The sequence below is a fragment of the Papio anubis genome, chromosome 1, assembly GCF_008728515.1.
Source record: "Papio anubis isolate 15944 chromosome 1, Panubis1.0, whole genome shotgun sequence".
Classification (NCBI taxonomy): domain Eukaryota; kingdom Metazoa; phylum Chordata; class Mammalia; order Primates; family Cercopithecidae; genus Papio; species Papio anubis.
This window is the reverse complement of record NC_044976.1, coordinates 157,929,845-157,943,146: the sequence shown is the minus strand read 5'-3', so window position 1 is coordinate 157,943,146 and position 13,302 is coordinate 157,929,845. Positions and strand designations below refer to the sequence as shown.

The following is a 13,302-nucleotide window of genomic DNA, read 5'->3' as shown; positions in this document are numbered from 1 at the left end:
CTTTACTCTATGGACTCACCCTGGATACTTCCTTGGGCAAGATCCAAGACCCCTCTCTTGGGGTCTGCATCAGGACCCCTTTCCTGTAACACCTTTCTGGCAACCACTGAAGGGACTATAACGCAGAAACCCGCAACCCAACGGCTAACTTTGGGTAAGCGTTGGGGTCTGGTAACAATCATATGTAACATCCGACCCCAGAAAATCATGAAAAGTGGTTAAAACACTAGAGCAGGCTGGGTGCAGTGGCTCACACCTGTAATCCCAGAATTTTGGGAGGCCGAGGTGGGCAGATCACTCGAGCCCGGGAGTTTGGACCAGCCTGGCTAACATGTTGAAACCTCATTTCTACTAAAAATACAAAAATTAACCATGTATGGTGGCATGTGCCTGTAGTCCCAGCTACTTGGGAGGCTGAGGCAGGAGAATGGCTTGAGCCTGGGAGGCGGAGGTTGTAGTGAGCAAGAGCATGCCCCTGCACTCCAGCCTGGGCAACAGGAGTGAAACCCTGTCTCAGAAAAAAACAACACCATCAACACCACTAGAGCAATCGGATTTAAAACATACACTGCTTAGCCGGGAGCGGTGGTTCATGCCTGTAATCCCAGCACTTTGGGAGGCCGAGTTGGGCAGATCACCCAAGGTCAGGAGTTAGAGACCAGCATGACCAGCATGGAGAAACCCCGTCTCTACTAAAAATACAAAATTAGCTGGGTGTGGTGGTGCATGCGTGTAATCCCAGCTACTCTAGAGGCTGAGACAGGAGAATCGCTTGAACCAGGGAGGCAGAGGTTGCAGTGAGTCAAGATCACGCCATTGCACTCCAGCCTGGGCAACAAGAGCAAAACTCCACCTCAAAAACAAACAAACAAACAAAAAAACACCCCATTTCCCAGTGTTTTGTTTTTTCCCCACTATTATGATGAATCATTTCAGCTACCGACATTTTGTTTTAGTTTGTCAGTTTGATTGGATTTTGCCCCATGGGGAAGGAAAGGAGAGCAGGATGAGGGGCACAGCCGGGGCCTGAAAACCTGGCACTCACCTGCAGCCTGGGGCAGGTAACCTGTGCAGCTGCCTCTGAGGTGGTGATTCCCCTCAGATGTGGGGGCAGGAGAGAATCGGACAATCAGAGGGAAGATTGGTCTAACTGCAGCAGATTGGGTAGATAAGATAAGTGAGGCCCTGAAATGATCACATGCAATGGAAAAGTTCTTTCAAAAAGAAAGAATTTTTTTTTTTTTTTTTTTTTTTTGAGTAGCATTCATGGTTCTGAGGTTTGGTTCTACGTGCCCTTTCCTTGTACTGCCTTCCAAGGTCCTGATTCACACACAGTCCCTTATTGGTTCCAATGGCCCAGGACCCCAGTCCCTGCCACCAGCATGATGGATCTTGTGAGTAGTCCTAGTTCCTACTCAGACCTGATCCAAAGGAGAAGTGGGCAGAGACCCAGGTTCCAGCTCCAGCACCAGCTGCCTCTGAGCTATTTCTGCTTCCTACCAGGTGAAGCTCCTAGGAGGGAAGGGGTCCAGGACCTGGATGATGAAGCTCTGTGGAAAGTCTGCAGCCACTTTCTGCAGCCCCTGGGGACTCTGTGAGAGTCTGGATGCAGACAAGCCAGGGGCTGTCACCTCAGGAAAGCTGAGGACCTCAATGTCCACTGGGAAGAGATGGGAGGGAGGCATGGTTCTAGGAGGGTACTGCTGGTCTGCCCTTCCATTCATCTGGGAATTCATTTCACCGTGGAAAGTGCAATCAGAGAAGTTCTTCTTTACATCCTCACAACAGTCTTAGTGGCCCCTTCTCTTTGGACTCTCCCAAGATGCAAAGAGCGTTTCTGGAGATTAGTAGGCTCAAGAAGGGAGGGGAGTTAGCAACAAATTTTGAATGATCTTCAAAGTTTGGAACACTTCGGGTAGCTCTTAGGGATGAACTTGTTCAGCTTCTGAGACAGGTGTGTGACAAGTAAGACTGTGACTGATCTTCAGAAGAGCCCTGAGAACAGGAGATCACCAGCAGCCAGGAGCTGTGAAAGGTCGCCTTTGGGGAGCAGGGGTCCTGCTAACCCAGCATAACCTCTATTCTTAAGGTAGTACCCAGAGCAGAGGTTCCCAAAACATGAAACAGACCAGCTCCATCAAAATCACCTGAAAGCTCCATCAAATTCACCTGCAAAGCATTGACATCCAAAGCCTGGCCCCTCTGCACCCTCCACCCACTGAATCAGAAGAGGGTCCCGGAGATCTGCATTTGACTCTAAAAGGCAACCTCCAGTGCTCCTTAACTTGCTTAGAAAACACTGTAAAACTGAAGACTTGTAAAACTCTAAGTGTCTCAGAAACCCAGGGTGAAGAATCACAAGTTCTCTACTACCCTGCCCCATTTTTAATCACACTCATCACAGACCACAGAGCACCTGGCAAACCCAGGGAACGGTGGGTTGAAGATATGTTTTCTTCTAGCAGATTAAGAGCTGAGCAGCGTTTCCTGTGCCCTGTGCTTCATTAGCACATTGGTGGTGTCGTTTCCGGTGACTGACTCTCTGTTTCCATTCTGGCAAAGTGGTTTGCTCTTTTCACTCTGCTTTGGGTGTTGAAGGAAGATGAGCTTCTCACGGAGCCTCTCCTGAGCCTCTTGGCAGTTTCCCCCTCTGTGCCCCTCACGTTTCCACCAGAAGGCAGAGGCCATAGATTCTCCCTGAGCCACCTCACTTGGAAGCACCACATCCGGATGAGATTGCACCTCCTGCAGCGGGCATTAGCCACGTCCAGGTAGAACCAAACATGTTGCTTTTGTATGTTGGGTCAACTTGGCCTGACATTTCAGAGGTAGACACAAGATAGGCAGTTTGTTGTGGGGGTGGGGAGAAGTGGCAGACACGCTGGCTAACTGATTATGATTAAGAGAAACTTAGAAGCTGAAACCAGAGAGCATCTCAAAGGTTCCTGATACAATGGATGGTGTCACTCCAACCCTTTCGACAATCAGAGGGAGGACCTTGGAGTCCAGCACTCTGCATGTGACTCCCCGCAGCCTGGACAGGTGAGTGACTCAGGGTGGTGAGCTCCACCCTGCCCTGATTTAGGCAGAAGGTCCTAGTCCACACTTAGGAGCTTCTTACACAGCAGTGCTGTCTCCTCTCAACACCCAGGCTCGGGTCTACTAAGACCACCAAACTCTAGGCTTGGAGGCATTTGCTCAGGGGTGCTAGGGGGAAAGGAAGGTATTGAGGAAAGAAAGAAGATATTTGGTAGAGGAAAAACTGTGGTAACGCTGGTCCTTAAAGCTAGTTGCTTAGACTGGTTGGATTTCTCACCTCTCAGAGGCCCTGAACCCTATTGTCAGTCTTTCCTAGGTGTCACCATGACAGAAACAAAAGGCTGAGTTTTCCAAGGATGTGTTTTGAGATCCAAAAACTTGTCATGAATAAAAAATGGAGTGATAAATATAATACAGATATGTCTTTAGGATGTAAAATCTTACAGGACTAATCGTGGGTATAAATTACTGCTACTACTTTCAATCTCATACAAACAATTTAAAATCCACCCACAGTTGAAACTTTAAAAACATTGGTAGCTGACCAGGTGCAGTGGCTCACTCCTGTAACCCCAGCGCTTTGGGAGGCCGGGGGCGGCTGGGGCGGATCACCTGAGGTCAGGAGTTCAAGACCAGCCTGGCCAACATGGTGAAACCTCGTCCCTACTAAAAATACAAAAATTAGCCAGGGGTGGTAGCGCGCTCCTATAGTCCCAGCTACTCGGGAGGCTGATGCAGGAGAATTGCTTGAACCCGGGAAAGAGATTGCAGTGAGCCGACATCATGCCATTGCACTCCAGCCTGGGCAACAAAAGCGAAACTCTGTCTCAAAAAATAAAATAAAATTGCAGTTGTCTGGGAAAATAAATGTTATTACCATGGCAAACACATGTCACTTGCAGGTAGACATGTGTATTGATGAGCAATGAATTCACAAAAATCAGAAGCCTGAAGCATCCCTCCAAAACTATTTCTTCATTTATTTTTATTTATTTCTAATTGGCAAATCAAAATTGTATATATTTATCATGATAGCCTGTTGTTTTGAAATATGTATACATTGTACAATAGCTACATTAAACTAATTAAGATACACATTACTTCACAATTTTCTTTTGTGGTGAGAATACTTAAAATTTCTCAGCAATTTTCAAGAATATGACACATTTTTATTAACTATAGTCATCAACACTTTTTTTGTTTTGTTTTGTTTTTTGATTTTTTTTTTTTTTTTTTTTAGACGGAGTCTCGCTCTGTCGCCCAGGCTGGAGTGCAGTGGTGTGATCTCTGCTCACTGCAACCTCTGCCTCCCAGGTTCAAGCTATTCTCCTGCCTCAGACTCCCCAGTAGCTGGGATTACAGGCATGCACCACCACCCCCGGCTAACTTTTTTGTATTTTTGGTAGAGACAGGGTTTCTCCATGTTGGTCAGGCTGGTCTCGAACTCCCTACCTCAGGTAATCCACCCATCTTGGCCTCCCAAAGTGCTGGGATTACAGGCATGAGCCACCGCGTCTGGTCCATCAATACATTTTTATTGACTATAGGCATCAAGTTACACAACAGATCCCTTTAATTTATTCTTTCTCTCTGATATTTTGTATCCTTTGACCAACCTCTATGCAACCCCTCCCTGATAACCACCATTCTACTCTCCACCTTTTTTTTTGGGACAAAGTTTCACTCTTGTTGCCCAGGCTAGAGTGCAATGGCACAGTCTTGGCTCACTGCAACCTCCACCTCCCAGGTTCAAGCGATTCTCCTGCCTCAGCCTCCCCGGTAGCTAGGCTTACAGGCATGAGTCACCACACCTGGCTAATTTTGTATTTTCAGTAGAGTCGGGGTTTCTCCATGTTGGTCAGGCAGGTCTCGAACTCCGACCTCAGGTGATCTGCCTGCCTTGGCCTCCCAAAGTGCTGGGATTACAGCTGTGAGCCACTGTGCCCGGCCTCTACTCTCCACTTCTATGAGTTTAGCTTTCCACTCCACATGAGTGAGATCACCTGGTTTTGTCTTTTTGTTCCCTGGTTTATTTCATTTAACATAATGACCTCTAGGTTCACTCATGTTGTCAAAAATGACAGGATTCCCTTCTTTCTTAAAGGCTGACTAGTATTCCATTGAGTATATATACCACATTTTTTCATCCATTCATCCATTGATGGACACTTAGGTTAATTCCATATTTTGACTATTGTGAATAATGCTGCAATGAACATGGGAGTGTAGACATGTCTTTCAAATATGATTTCATTTCCTTCAGATATATACCCAGTGGTGAGATTATTGGATTATATGGCTCGTATGGTAGTTCTTTTTTTTTTTGAGAGAAAGTCTCACTCTGTCACCCAGGCTGGAGTGCAATGGCACAATCTCGGCTCACTGCAACCTCCGCCTCCCGGGTTCAAGAGATTCTCCTGTCTCAGCGTCCTGAGTAGCTGGGAAAACATGCGTGTGCTACCACGCCCAGCTAATTTTTTTCTGTATTTTCAGTAAAGACAGGGTTTCACCATGTCGGCCAGGCTGGTCTCGAACTCCTGACCTCAGGTGATCTGCCTGCCTCGGCCTCCCAAAGTGCTGGGATTACAGACGTGAGCCACCATGCCCTGCCTTGGTAGTTCTATTTTTAATTTTTGAAGAACCTCCATAGTGTTTTCCATAACGGCTGTACTACACTTAAAACTATTTCTATGTTAGTTCATTTATTTATTAATTCAGTCATTCATTCATTTAACAAATATTCATCAGGGCCCTACAAAGTACCAAGCACTATTTAAGGCACTAGGTGAACAGGATAAACAAGTCCATAACTACCGGAAGCTCATAGTCAAAGGGGAGAGTCAAATAAAGAACAGAGCTGAATGTGGTGGCTCATGCCTATAATCCAAGCACTTTGGTAGGCCAAGGCAGGAGGATCAGTTGAGCCCAGGAGTTCAAAACCCAGCCTGGGCAACACATGGAGACCCTGTCTCAATGTTGTTGTTGTTGTTGTTGTTGTTTGGTTTTTTTGTTTTTTTTAATAAAAAATGATAAACAGGTAAGCATATGAATGTATAATATCAATCAATCAGGCTGGGCGTGGTGGCTCATGCCTGTAATCCCAGCACTTTGGGAGGCCGAGGCAGGCAGATCACCTGAGGTCAGGAGTTCGAGACCAGCCTGACCAATATGATGAAACCCCATCTCTACTAAAAATACAAAAAGTAGCCAGGCGTGGTGGTGCACACCTGTAGTCCCAGCTGCTCGGGAGGCTGAGGCAGAAGAATTGCTTGAACCCGGGAGGGGAAGGTTGCGGTGAGCCAAGATTGTGCCACTGCACTCCAGTCTGGGAAACAAAAGCGAAATTCCGTCTCAAAAAAAAGATACATCAATCAGTCATCAGTGATATGAAGAAAAAATGGAGCACAGCAAGGGGACTGCAAGTAATAGGGTGTGGCCATGGAAGACCTGTCTGAGGAGATGACATTTGACATTTCAGAAGAGACCTGAATGAGAGGGACTCAGTCATGCAGACAGCTGGGAGAGGAGGGTTCCTGGGAGAGGGAGTGGCAGGTCTGACACAGAACTGTGCTTTGCATGGGCAAGGGATCCTGGTAGTCAAAGTCAGAGGGAACGTGGTAGGAAATAAGGTCAGAGGTAGGCAGAGGCCAGATCATATTGTGCCATAAAGTCGTCACTGAGGAAGGACTATAGACTTTATTCTAAGTTACTCGAAGCCACGGAGAGTGACGAGCAGTGGAGGGATGTGATCTGACTTACTGTTTAGAATTATCACACTGGTTTTTGCGTGAAGATAGTATGTTGGGGCCAAGAGTTAAAGCAAGGAAACCAACCAGGAACGTTATTACAAAGATTCCTGTGAAACACAGTGGCTTAGACCCAAGTGGTGGCAACAGAGGAGCAAGAGGTGGTTGGGTTTGGGGTAAATGCCCAGGGTAATGCAGACAGAATCTATTGGTTGACTGGAAGTGGGGCATGAAAGAAAAAGAGCTCCAAGTCAAGAATGGCTCCAAGGTTTTTGACTAAGTCACTAGATGATGGGAAACACGTGGGGAGTAGCAGGTTTATGTGGGGAGATGTTTTGGTTTGAGATGTCTGTTAGGCAGCTAGTTAGAAATGCCCACTAGAAACTTGGATAGGCTGGGTGCGGTGGCTCACGCCTGTACCCAGAACTTTGGGAGCCTGAGGCGGGCAGATCATTTGATGTCAGGAGTTCAAGACCAGCCTGGCTAACATGGTGAAATCCTATCTCTACTAAAAATACAAAAAAAAAAAATAATTAGCCTGGCGTGGTGGCGGGTGTCTATAATCCTGGCTACTCAGGAGACTGAGGCAGGAGAATCGCTTGAACCTGGGAGGCAGAGGTTGCAGTGAGCCAAGATCATGCCACTGCACTCCAGCCTGAGCAACAGAGCGAGACTCTGTCTGAAAGAAAGAAAGAAAGAAAGAAAGAAAGAAAGAAAGAAAGAAAGAAAGAAAGAAAGAAAGAAAGAAAGAAAGAAGGAAAGAAAGAAAGTTGTATAAATAACCCTAAAACTCAAGGGGACAAAAACCTTCCCTGTTAAATGCCCTGGTTTCTAATAATTGGGGGTAGCACGTCAGTTCCTGAGTCCTGCTGTAACTTCAGTTGGCAGCTTTCTATTGCATTAGGCATAGCCATCTGGAGTTGTAATCATCTGGACGCATTTCAACACCCAAGCAAAACTGAGCAGTGACGCCAGCCCTGCCAGGGAATTGCAAGGTAGCACAGAACGTGAATTGGTTAAACTCCACACAACAGCGTGTTGCTTGGAGACCAGCTCCACAAATTGGTGCCGGGGGTTATTCAAGTTCATGCAAGATGGACTCTGTCACAGAGCCACTCCCTAATTGTAAATTGACTAATCCTCTCCTCCAAGCAAGCCAGGAAGGCCACGAGTAGGGAAGGAGAAAGGGCAAGGCCAAATGACTTTGACTTTGCAGGTTTGGAGGACAGTGTGGCAGAGTGGAAAGAGCACAGTCTTTGGACGCAAACAGACCTAGATTCACATTTCTTCTCTGCTCCTTCCTACCTAGGTGATCTCTGACTTGTTACTTTACCTTTCTGAATCTAAAGCTCAGGTTACTTGGACACAAAGTGAGATAGGATTGTTGTAAAGATTAAATAAGTTTCACGGGCCGGGCGCGGTGGCTCATGCCTGTAATCCCAGCACTTTGGGAGGCCAAAGCAGGCGGATCACAAGGTCAAGCGACAGGGACCATCCTGGCCAATGTGGTGAAACCCCGTCTCTACTAAAAAGACAAAAATTAGCTGGGCGTCGTGGCACGTGCCTGTAATCCCAGCTACTCTGGAGGCTGAGTCAGGAAAATCACTTGAACCCAGGAGGCAGAGGTTGCAGTGAGCTGAGATCGTGCCACTGCACTCCAGCCTGAGTGACAGAGAAAGACTCCACCTAAAATAAAAAATAAAAGAAAGAAAGAAAGGAAGAAAGGAAGGAAGGAAGGAAGGAAGGAAGGAAGGAAGAAAGAAAGGAAGAAAGGAGGTTAAATTTCACATGCAAACCCCTGGCACCCGGTAGGCATTTGAAAAGAACAGTTCCCTTCTCCCCTGTCCAAGTTCCCTCTCTTCATAAAGTCAATATTCAGAGATAACCCTCTCTTCCACCACACCCCACCTGGGCTTTCTTTCACTCGGCTCCAATTCCAAATCTTCAGGCTCTAACTCCTGAAGGAAATGTCTCCTCCAGCCTCCCCACCCTCCTACAGCTAGCACATGGCATTTGATTGTTTTTCTAGAAATAAAGACCAGATCAGCAACATCTTTTCTGGGTTCGCGGGACTCCTTGCCATCCTCCTGGTCGTTGCAGTTTTCTGCATCCTGTGGAACTGGAATAAACGGAAGAAGCGTGAGTCCCTTGTTTGTCCTGAGTTGAGACATAGTAGAATTAATAATCTAGCCTGGAATGTAAAGCCCAGCTTATTTACCAGGGATAAACTATTGGCCTGGGGAGTCCTCAGTTCTTACCTGATACACTGGTCATTGCCTCACTCAAGATCCTGAACTGTGGCTCCAAAGGCCCAGTGCTGATGGAGTTCCCCTGGGAAAGTCATTGCCCTGGTGCCCCTGTGTCCAGTTTCCTCTTTACTTTCTGTCCATCAAGTCCCCTATTCCTCTCACTCAAATGAAAATTCAAATAGGAATCCCCTATTCCTCTCACTCAAATGAAAACTCAAATCTGAAAGTGTATTTTTGTGAGAACTGGCAAGGATGGGGAGCATATCCAGGGGCCATCTCATTCCCATGAGTTCCTTCACTCTGTGTAGCTGACCCCTGCCTTGACTCCCATCTCTCTCATTGCCTTGCAGGGCAAGTTCCTTACCTCCGAGTTACCGTCATGCCCTTGCTGACTCTGCCACAAACCAGACAAAGAGCCAAAAATATTTATGACATCTTGCCTTGGCGACAGGAAGACCTGGGTAGGTTTTTCCTTCTAATCTATGGAGTCCAGATGTTCAAACTTCCACTCCCAGAATGTGCCTCTCACCCTCCAGAAGCAACTTTCTCTAAGTTCTCAAACCTGTTTGCCCTTCAGAGAGTATCAGGGAGAATGGGATAGACAGACCGTCAGCTGCAACTCCGGGGGAACCTGGAGGGCTCCAAAGAGGGAGCAGAGGGTCATCTGAGCTGGGAGTTTTGTTTTTTCTTAATATTAAGGCAACAGAAGAAAGCCAAGTGTGTCCAGGCATGGGGAGACACAAAGGAGGAGAACTCAGTGCCAGCATCACAGGCAGAGGAGGGGCGGGGAGGAGGTTCTCCCACAGGACCGTGTTTCTCAGCCTCCCAATCCCCGTGATAGCATCCGCCAATGCCACAGAAGCTGAGGGGCTTCCGGTTCTCAGAGTGTCATCCCCATAGCTCTGACCTCAGAACACAGGAGAACACAGGACCCAAGGCTGGAAATTCCAGACACCATACAAACCCAGTTCATCCATGATGCAGGGATTATTTGGGCTGAAGCACTCAGAGGACTGGCTATCTTCAGAATTTGTTCTCTGTCCTTTCAGGGAGACATGAGTCAAGGAGTATGCGCATTTTCAGTACTGAGAGCCTCCTCTCCAGAAATTCTGAGAGCCCTGAGCATGTGGTAAGAGTCATGCTTCTCGGGAGAATGACATGTCTCTGGCAGAAGAACTGAGGGGAAAGAGTTATAGGGCTTGGATCTGGTCTCACTGCAAACAAACAGCATGTCCTTTGGCGCTCGCCCTGCGGTCCTATTAATAAATTGGGAAGACTAGCCTCAGGGCCTCCCTATACCCAAAAAGAAAAATTAAGGACAGAGGCAAGTGCTTGGAATTTTAAAAAGGGCACCAGGGTATAGATATTCAAGTGCACAATGTCAGAACTGAAATTGATTGGTATGTATAGATGTAGTTTTTTTTTTTTTTTTAGATGGAGTCTTGCTCTCCCACCCAGGCTGGAGTGCAGTGGTGTGATCTTGGCTCACTGCAACTTCTGCTTCCCAGGTTCAAGCAGTTCTCCTGCTTCAGCCTCCCAAGTAGCTGGGATTATAGGCTTGTGCCACCACGTCCAGCTGATTTCTGTATTTTTAGTAGAGATAGGTTTTCACTATGTTGGCCAGGATGGTCTCGATCTCTTGACCTTGTGATCTGCCCACGTTGGCTTCCCAAAGTGCTGGGATTACAGGCATGAGTCACCGTGCCCAGCCATTTTTTTTTTTTTCCTCACTCCAACCTCTGCTTCCTGGGCTCAAGCGATCCTCCTACTCCAGTCCCCCAAGTAGCTGGGACCACAGGCACACACCACCACGCCTGGCCAGCTTTCGTATTTTGTGTAGAGATGGGGTTTCACCATATTGCCCAGGCTGGTCTCAAACACCTGAGCTCAAGCAATCTGGCCACCTTGGCCTCCCAAAGTGCTGAGATTACAGGTGTGAGCCACCATGCCCTGCCAATTGATTATTTTAACAAAGACATGACAACATGCTTATTCAAATGAATGTCGCTCCCTTCAAAGTAATCATCTCAGGAGGGTATGCAAATATTCCAACAATGCCATTGGTGCTCAAAACACACTTACAACCCTGCTTTGGATATTACTTCCAGGGCTTATGTCAATTATTTCAATTACCCTCAGGAGCAGAAATATCTGTAAGTCATTCAGCACTGTAGCTGATGTAGAAAGTGTTTGATCAAATGAGGTTGTTACAGGACCAACAGGTTTGTGTGTCTGCTGCCTGGTAACACAACATACACTGTCTCTACTAAAAATACAAAAGAATTAGCCAGGCGGTGGTAGGAGGCACCTGTAATTCCAGCTACTCAGGAGGCTGAGGCCGGAGAATCGATTGAACATGGGAGGCAGAGATTGCAGTGAGCTGAGATCGCTCCACTGAACTCCAGCTTGGGCAACAAGAGCGAAACTCCCTCTCAAAAACAAAAATAAAAACAAACTTACGATGTAAATATTATGATAATCTTCATTTTATAAATTGGGAAATGAAAACACCGAGAGACTAGGTCAGGTGCTCATACTCACTTGGCACAAAGTGGTGAGGCTAGGATTTGTACCTTTAGTCTAAGCCTCACCTTTAGCCACTACATTGCACTGCCTCTCAATGGGCTCTTTGGTTGATAATACTTTCGTCCCACCCGCTCCCCACCCCTAAAATTGATTCCCATACTGTGGCCAAAAACCAGTTGCAATTTATCATCACATTTGCACTGTTGCTCTTCTTAAACTCATCCCTCTTCCCTTATACCTACCTGGCATGTAGAGCCTTGCAGTTCGGGACCCTGATTTAGAGATTTTCTTCGAGGTGGAGAGCCAAGTGAACTATGCCAGTGGTATTTGCCAAGAAGAAAGGTTTTGTCCATATTTCTGCTTGCATCTGATTGCTGGCTTCCTTTTCTTCCTCATAGCCCTCCCAAGCAGGCAATGCCTTCCAGGAGCATAGAGCCCACGTCCATGCCGTGGAGTACGCAGTGGGTATCTATGATAATGCCATGGTCCCCCAGATGTGTGAGAGCCTCACTCCCTCAGCACGCTGCATCAATGTCAGAGCTTCCAGAGACTGCACAAGCATTTCTTCAGAGGATTCGCATGAGTATGTCAATGTCCCCACAGCAGAAGAGATTGCTGAGACTCTAGCTTCTACCAAAAGCCCTTCCAGAAATCTCTTTGTTCTTCCCAGTGCCCAGAAGCTGGAGTTTACTGAGGAAAGAGATGAGGGCTGTGCAGATGCTGGTGACTGCACCAGTTTGTATTCTCCAGAAACTGAGGACAGTGATTCACTCAGCAATGGAGAAGGTTCTTCTCAGACCTCAAATGACTATGTCAACATGACAGGGTTGGATCTCGGTGCCATCCAGGAGAGGCAGCTCTGGGTGACTTTTCAGTGCTGCAGAGACTATGAAAATGTTCCAGCAGCAGATCCCAGTGGAAGCCAGCAGCAGGCTGAGAAAGATGTGCCATCCTCAAACATAGGTCATGTTGAGGACAAGACAGATGATCCAGGGACCCCCGTCCGATGTGTCAAAAGGACATCCCTTGCTTCAGGGGATTATGCAGACTTTCAGGCATTCACACAGAGTGAGAACAGTCAGATGAAACATAGAGAAGAGATGTCAAATGAGGACTCCAATGACTATGAGAATGTGCTAACTGCCCAGTTAGGAGGCAGGGACTCTGAGCAGGGGCCTGGCACTCAGCTCCTTCCTGATGAATGAAGACCCAGATACCCAGCCGTAAAGCCACATCAAGTAGTCTATCTTATGGGATAGACTGGTGCAGACCCGTGATCACCTTAGTGCTTCAGTGGATTCACTGGTTAGATTAAAAAGAGGCTGACGCTGGGCGCGGTGGCTCAAGCCTGTAATCCCAGCACTTTGGGAGGCCGAGACGGGCGGATCACGAGGTCAGGAGATCAAGACCATCCTGGCTAATATGGTGAAACCCCGTCTCTACTAAAAAATACAAAAAACTAGCCGGGCGAGGTGGCGGGCGCCTGTAGTTCCAGCTACTCGGGAGGCTGAGGCAGGAGAATGGCCTAAACCCGGGAGGCGGAGCTTGCAGTGAGCTGAGATCCGGCCACTGCACTCCAGCCTGGGCGACAAAGTGAGACTCCGTCTCAAAAAAAAAAAAAAAAAAAAAAGAGGCTGAGATGAGCAGGGAACTAAGAGGCCACACAAAAGCAGAGGTTTGGGAATTCCAGAAGGGAATTCTTCTCAAGCAGTGTGTAGTTATCTCCTGCGCCAGCCTAAGAA

General features: G+C 47.3%; 1 protein-coding gene across 4 annotated transcripts; it reads left to right on the top strand.

Moving 5' to 3' along the window:
- The first annotated feature begins 2,511 nt into the window (after positions 1–2,511).
- On the top strand, positions 2,512–12,989 carry LAX1 (lymphocyte transmembrane adaptor 1). Of its 4 annotated transcripts, XM_009189356.4 has the most exons (6): positions 2,523–2,771; positions 2,905–3,042; positions 8,815–8,924; positions 9,385–9,495; positions 10,084–10,163; positions 11,959–12,989. In XM_009189356.4, exons 2-6 carry the CDS (start codon positions 2,954–2,956, stop codon positions 12,763–12,765), a joined length of 1,197 nt encoding a protein of 398 aa, XP_009187620.2. In that variant the 5' UTR covers positions 2,523–2,771; positions 2,905–2,953; the 3' UTR covers positions 12,766–12,989. The 4 variants fall into 4 exon arrangements, with proteins under 4 accessions (XP_009187615.2, XP_031512669.1, XP_009187620.2 ...); XM_009189351.4 differs by having other exon boundaries at positions 2,512–3,042; XM_031656809.1 differs by lacking the exon at positions 2,905–3,042 and having other exon boundaries at positions 2,519–2,771.
- The last annotated feature ends 313 nt before the right edge of the window (positions 12,990–13,302 follow it).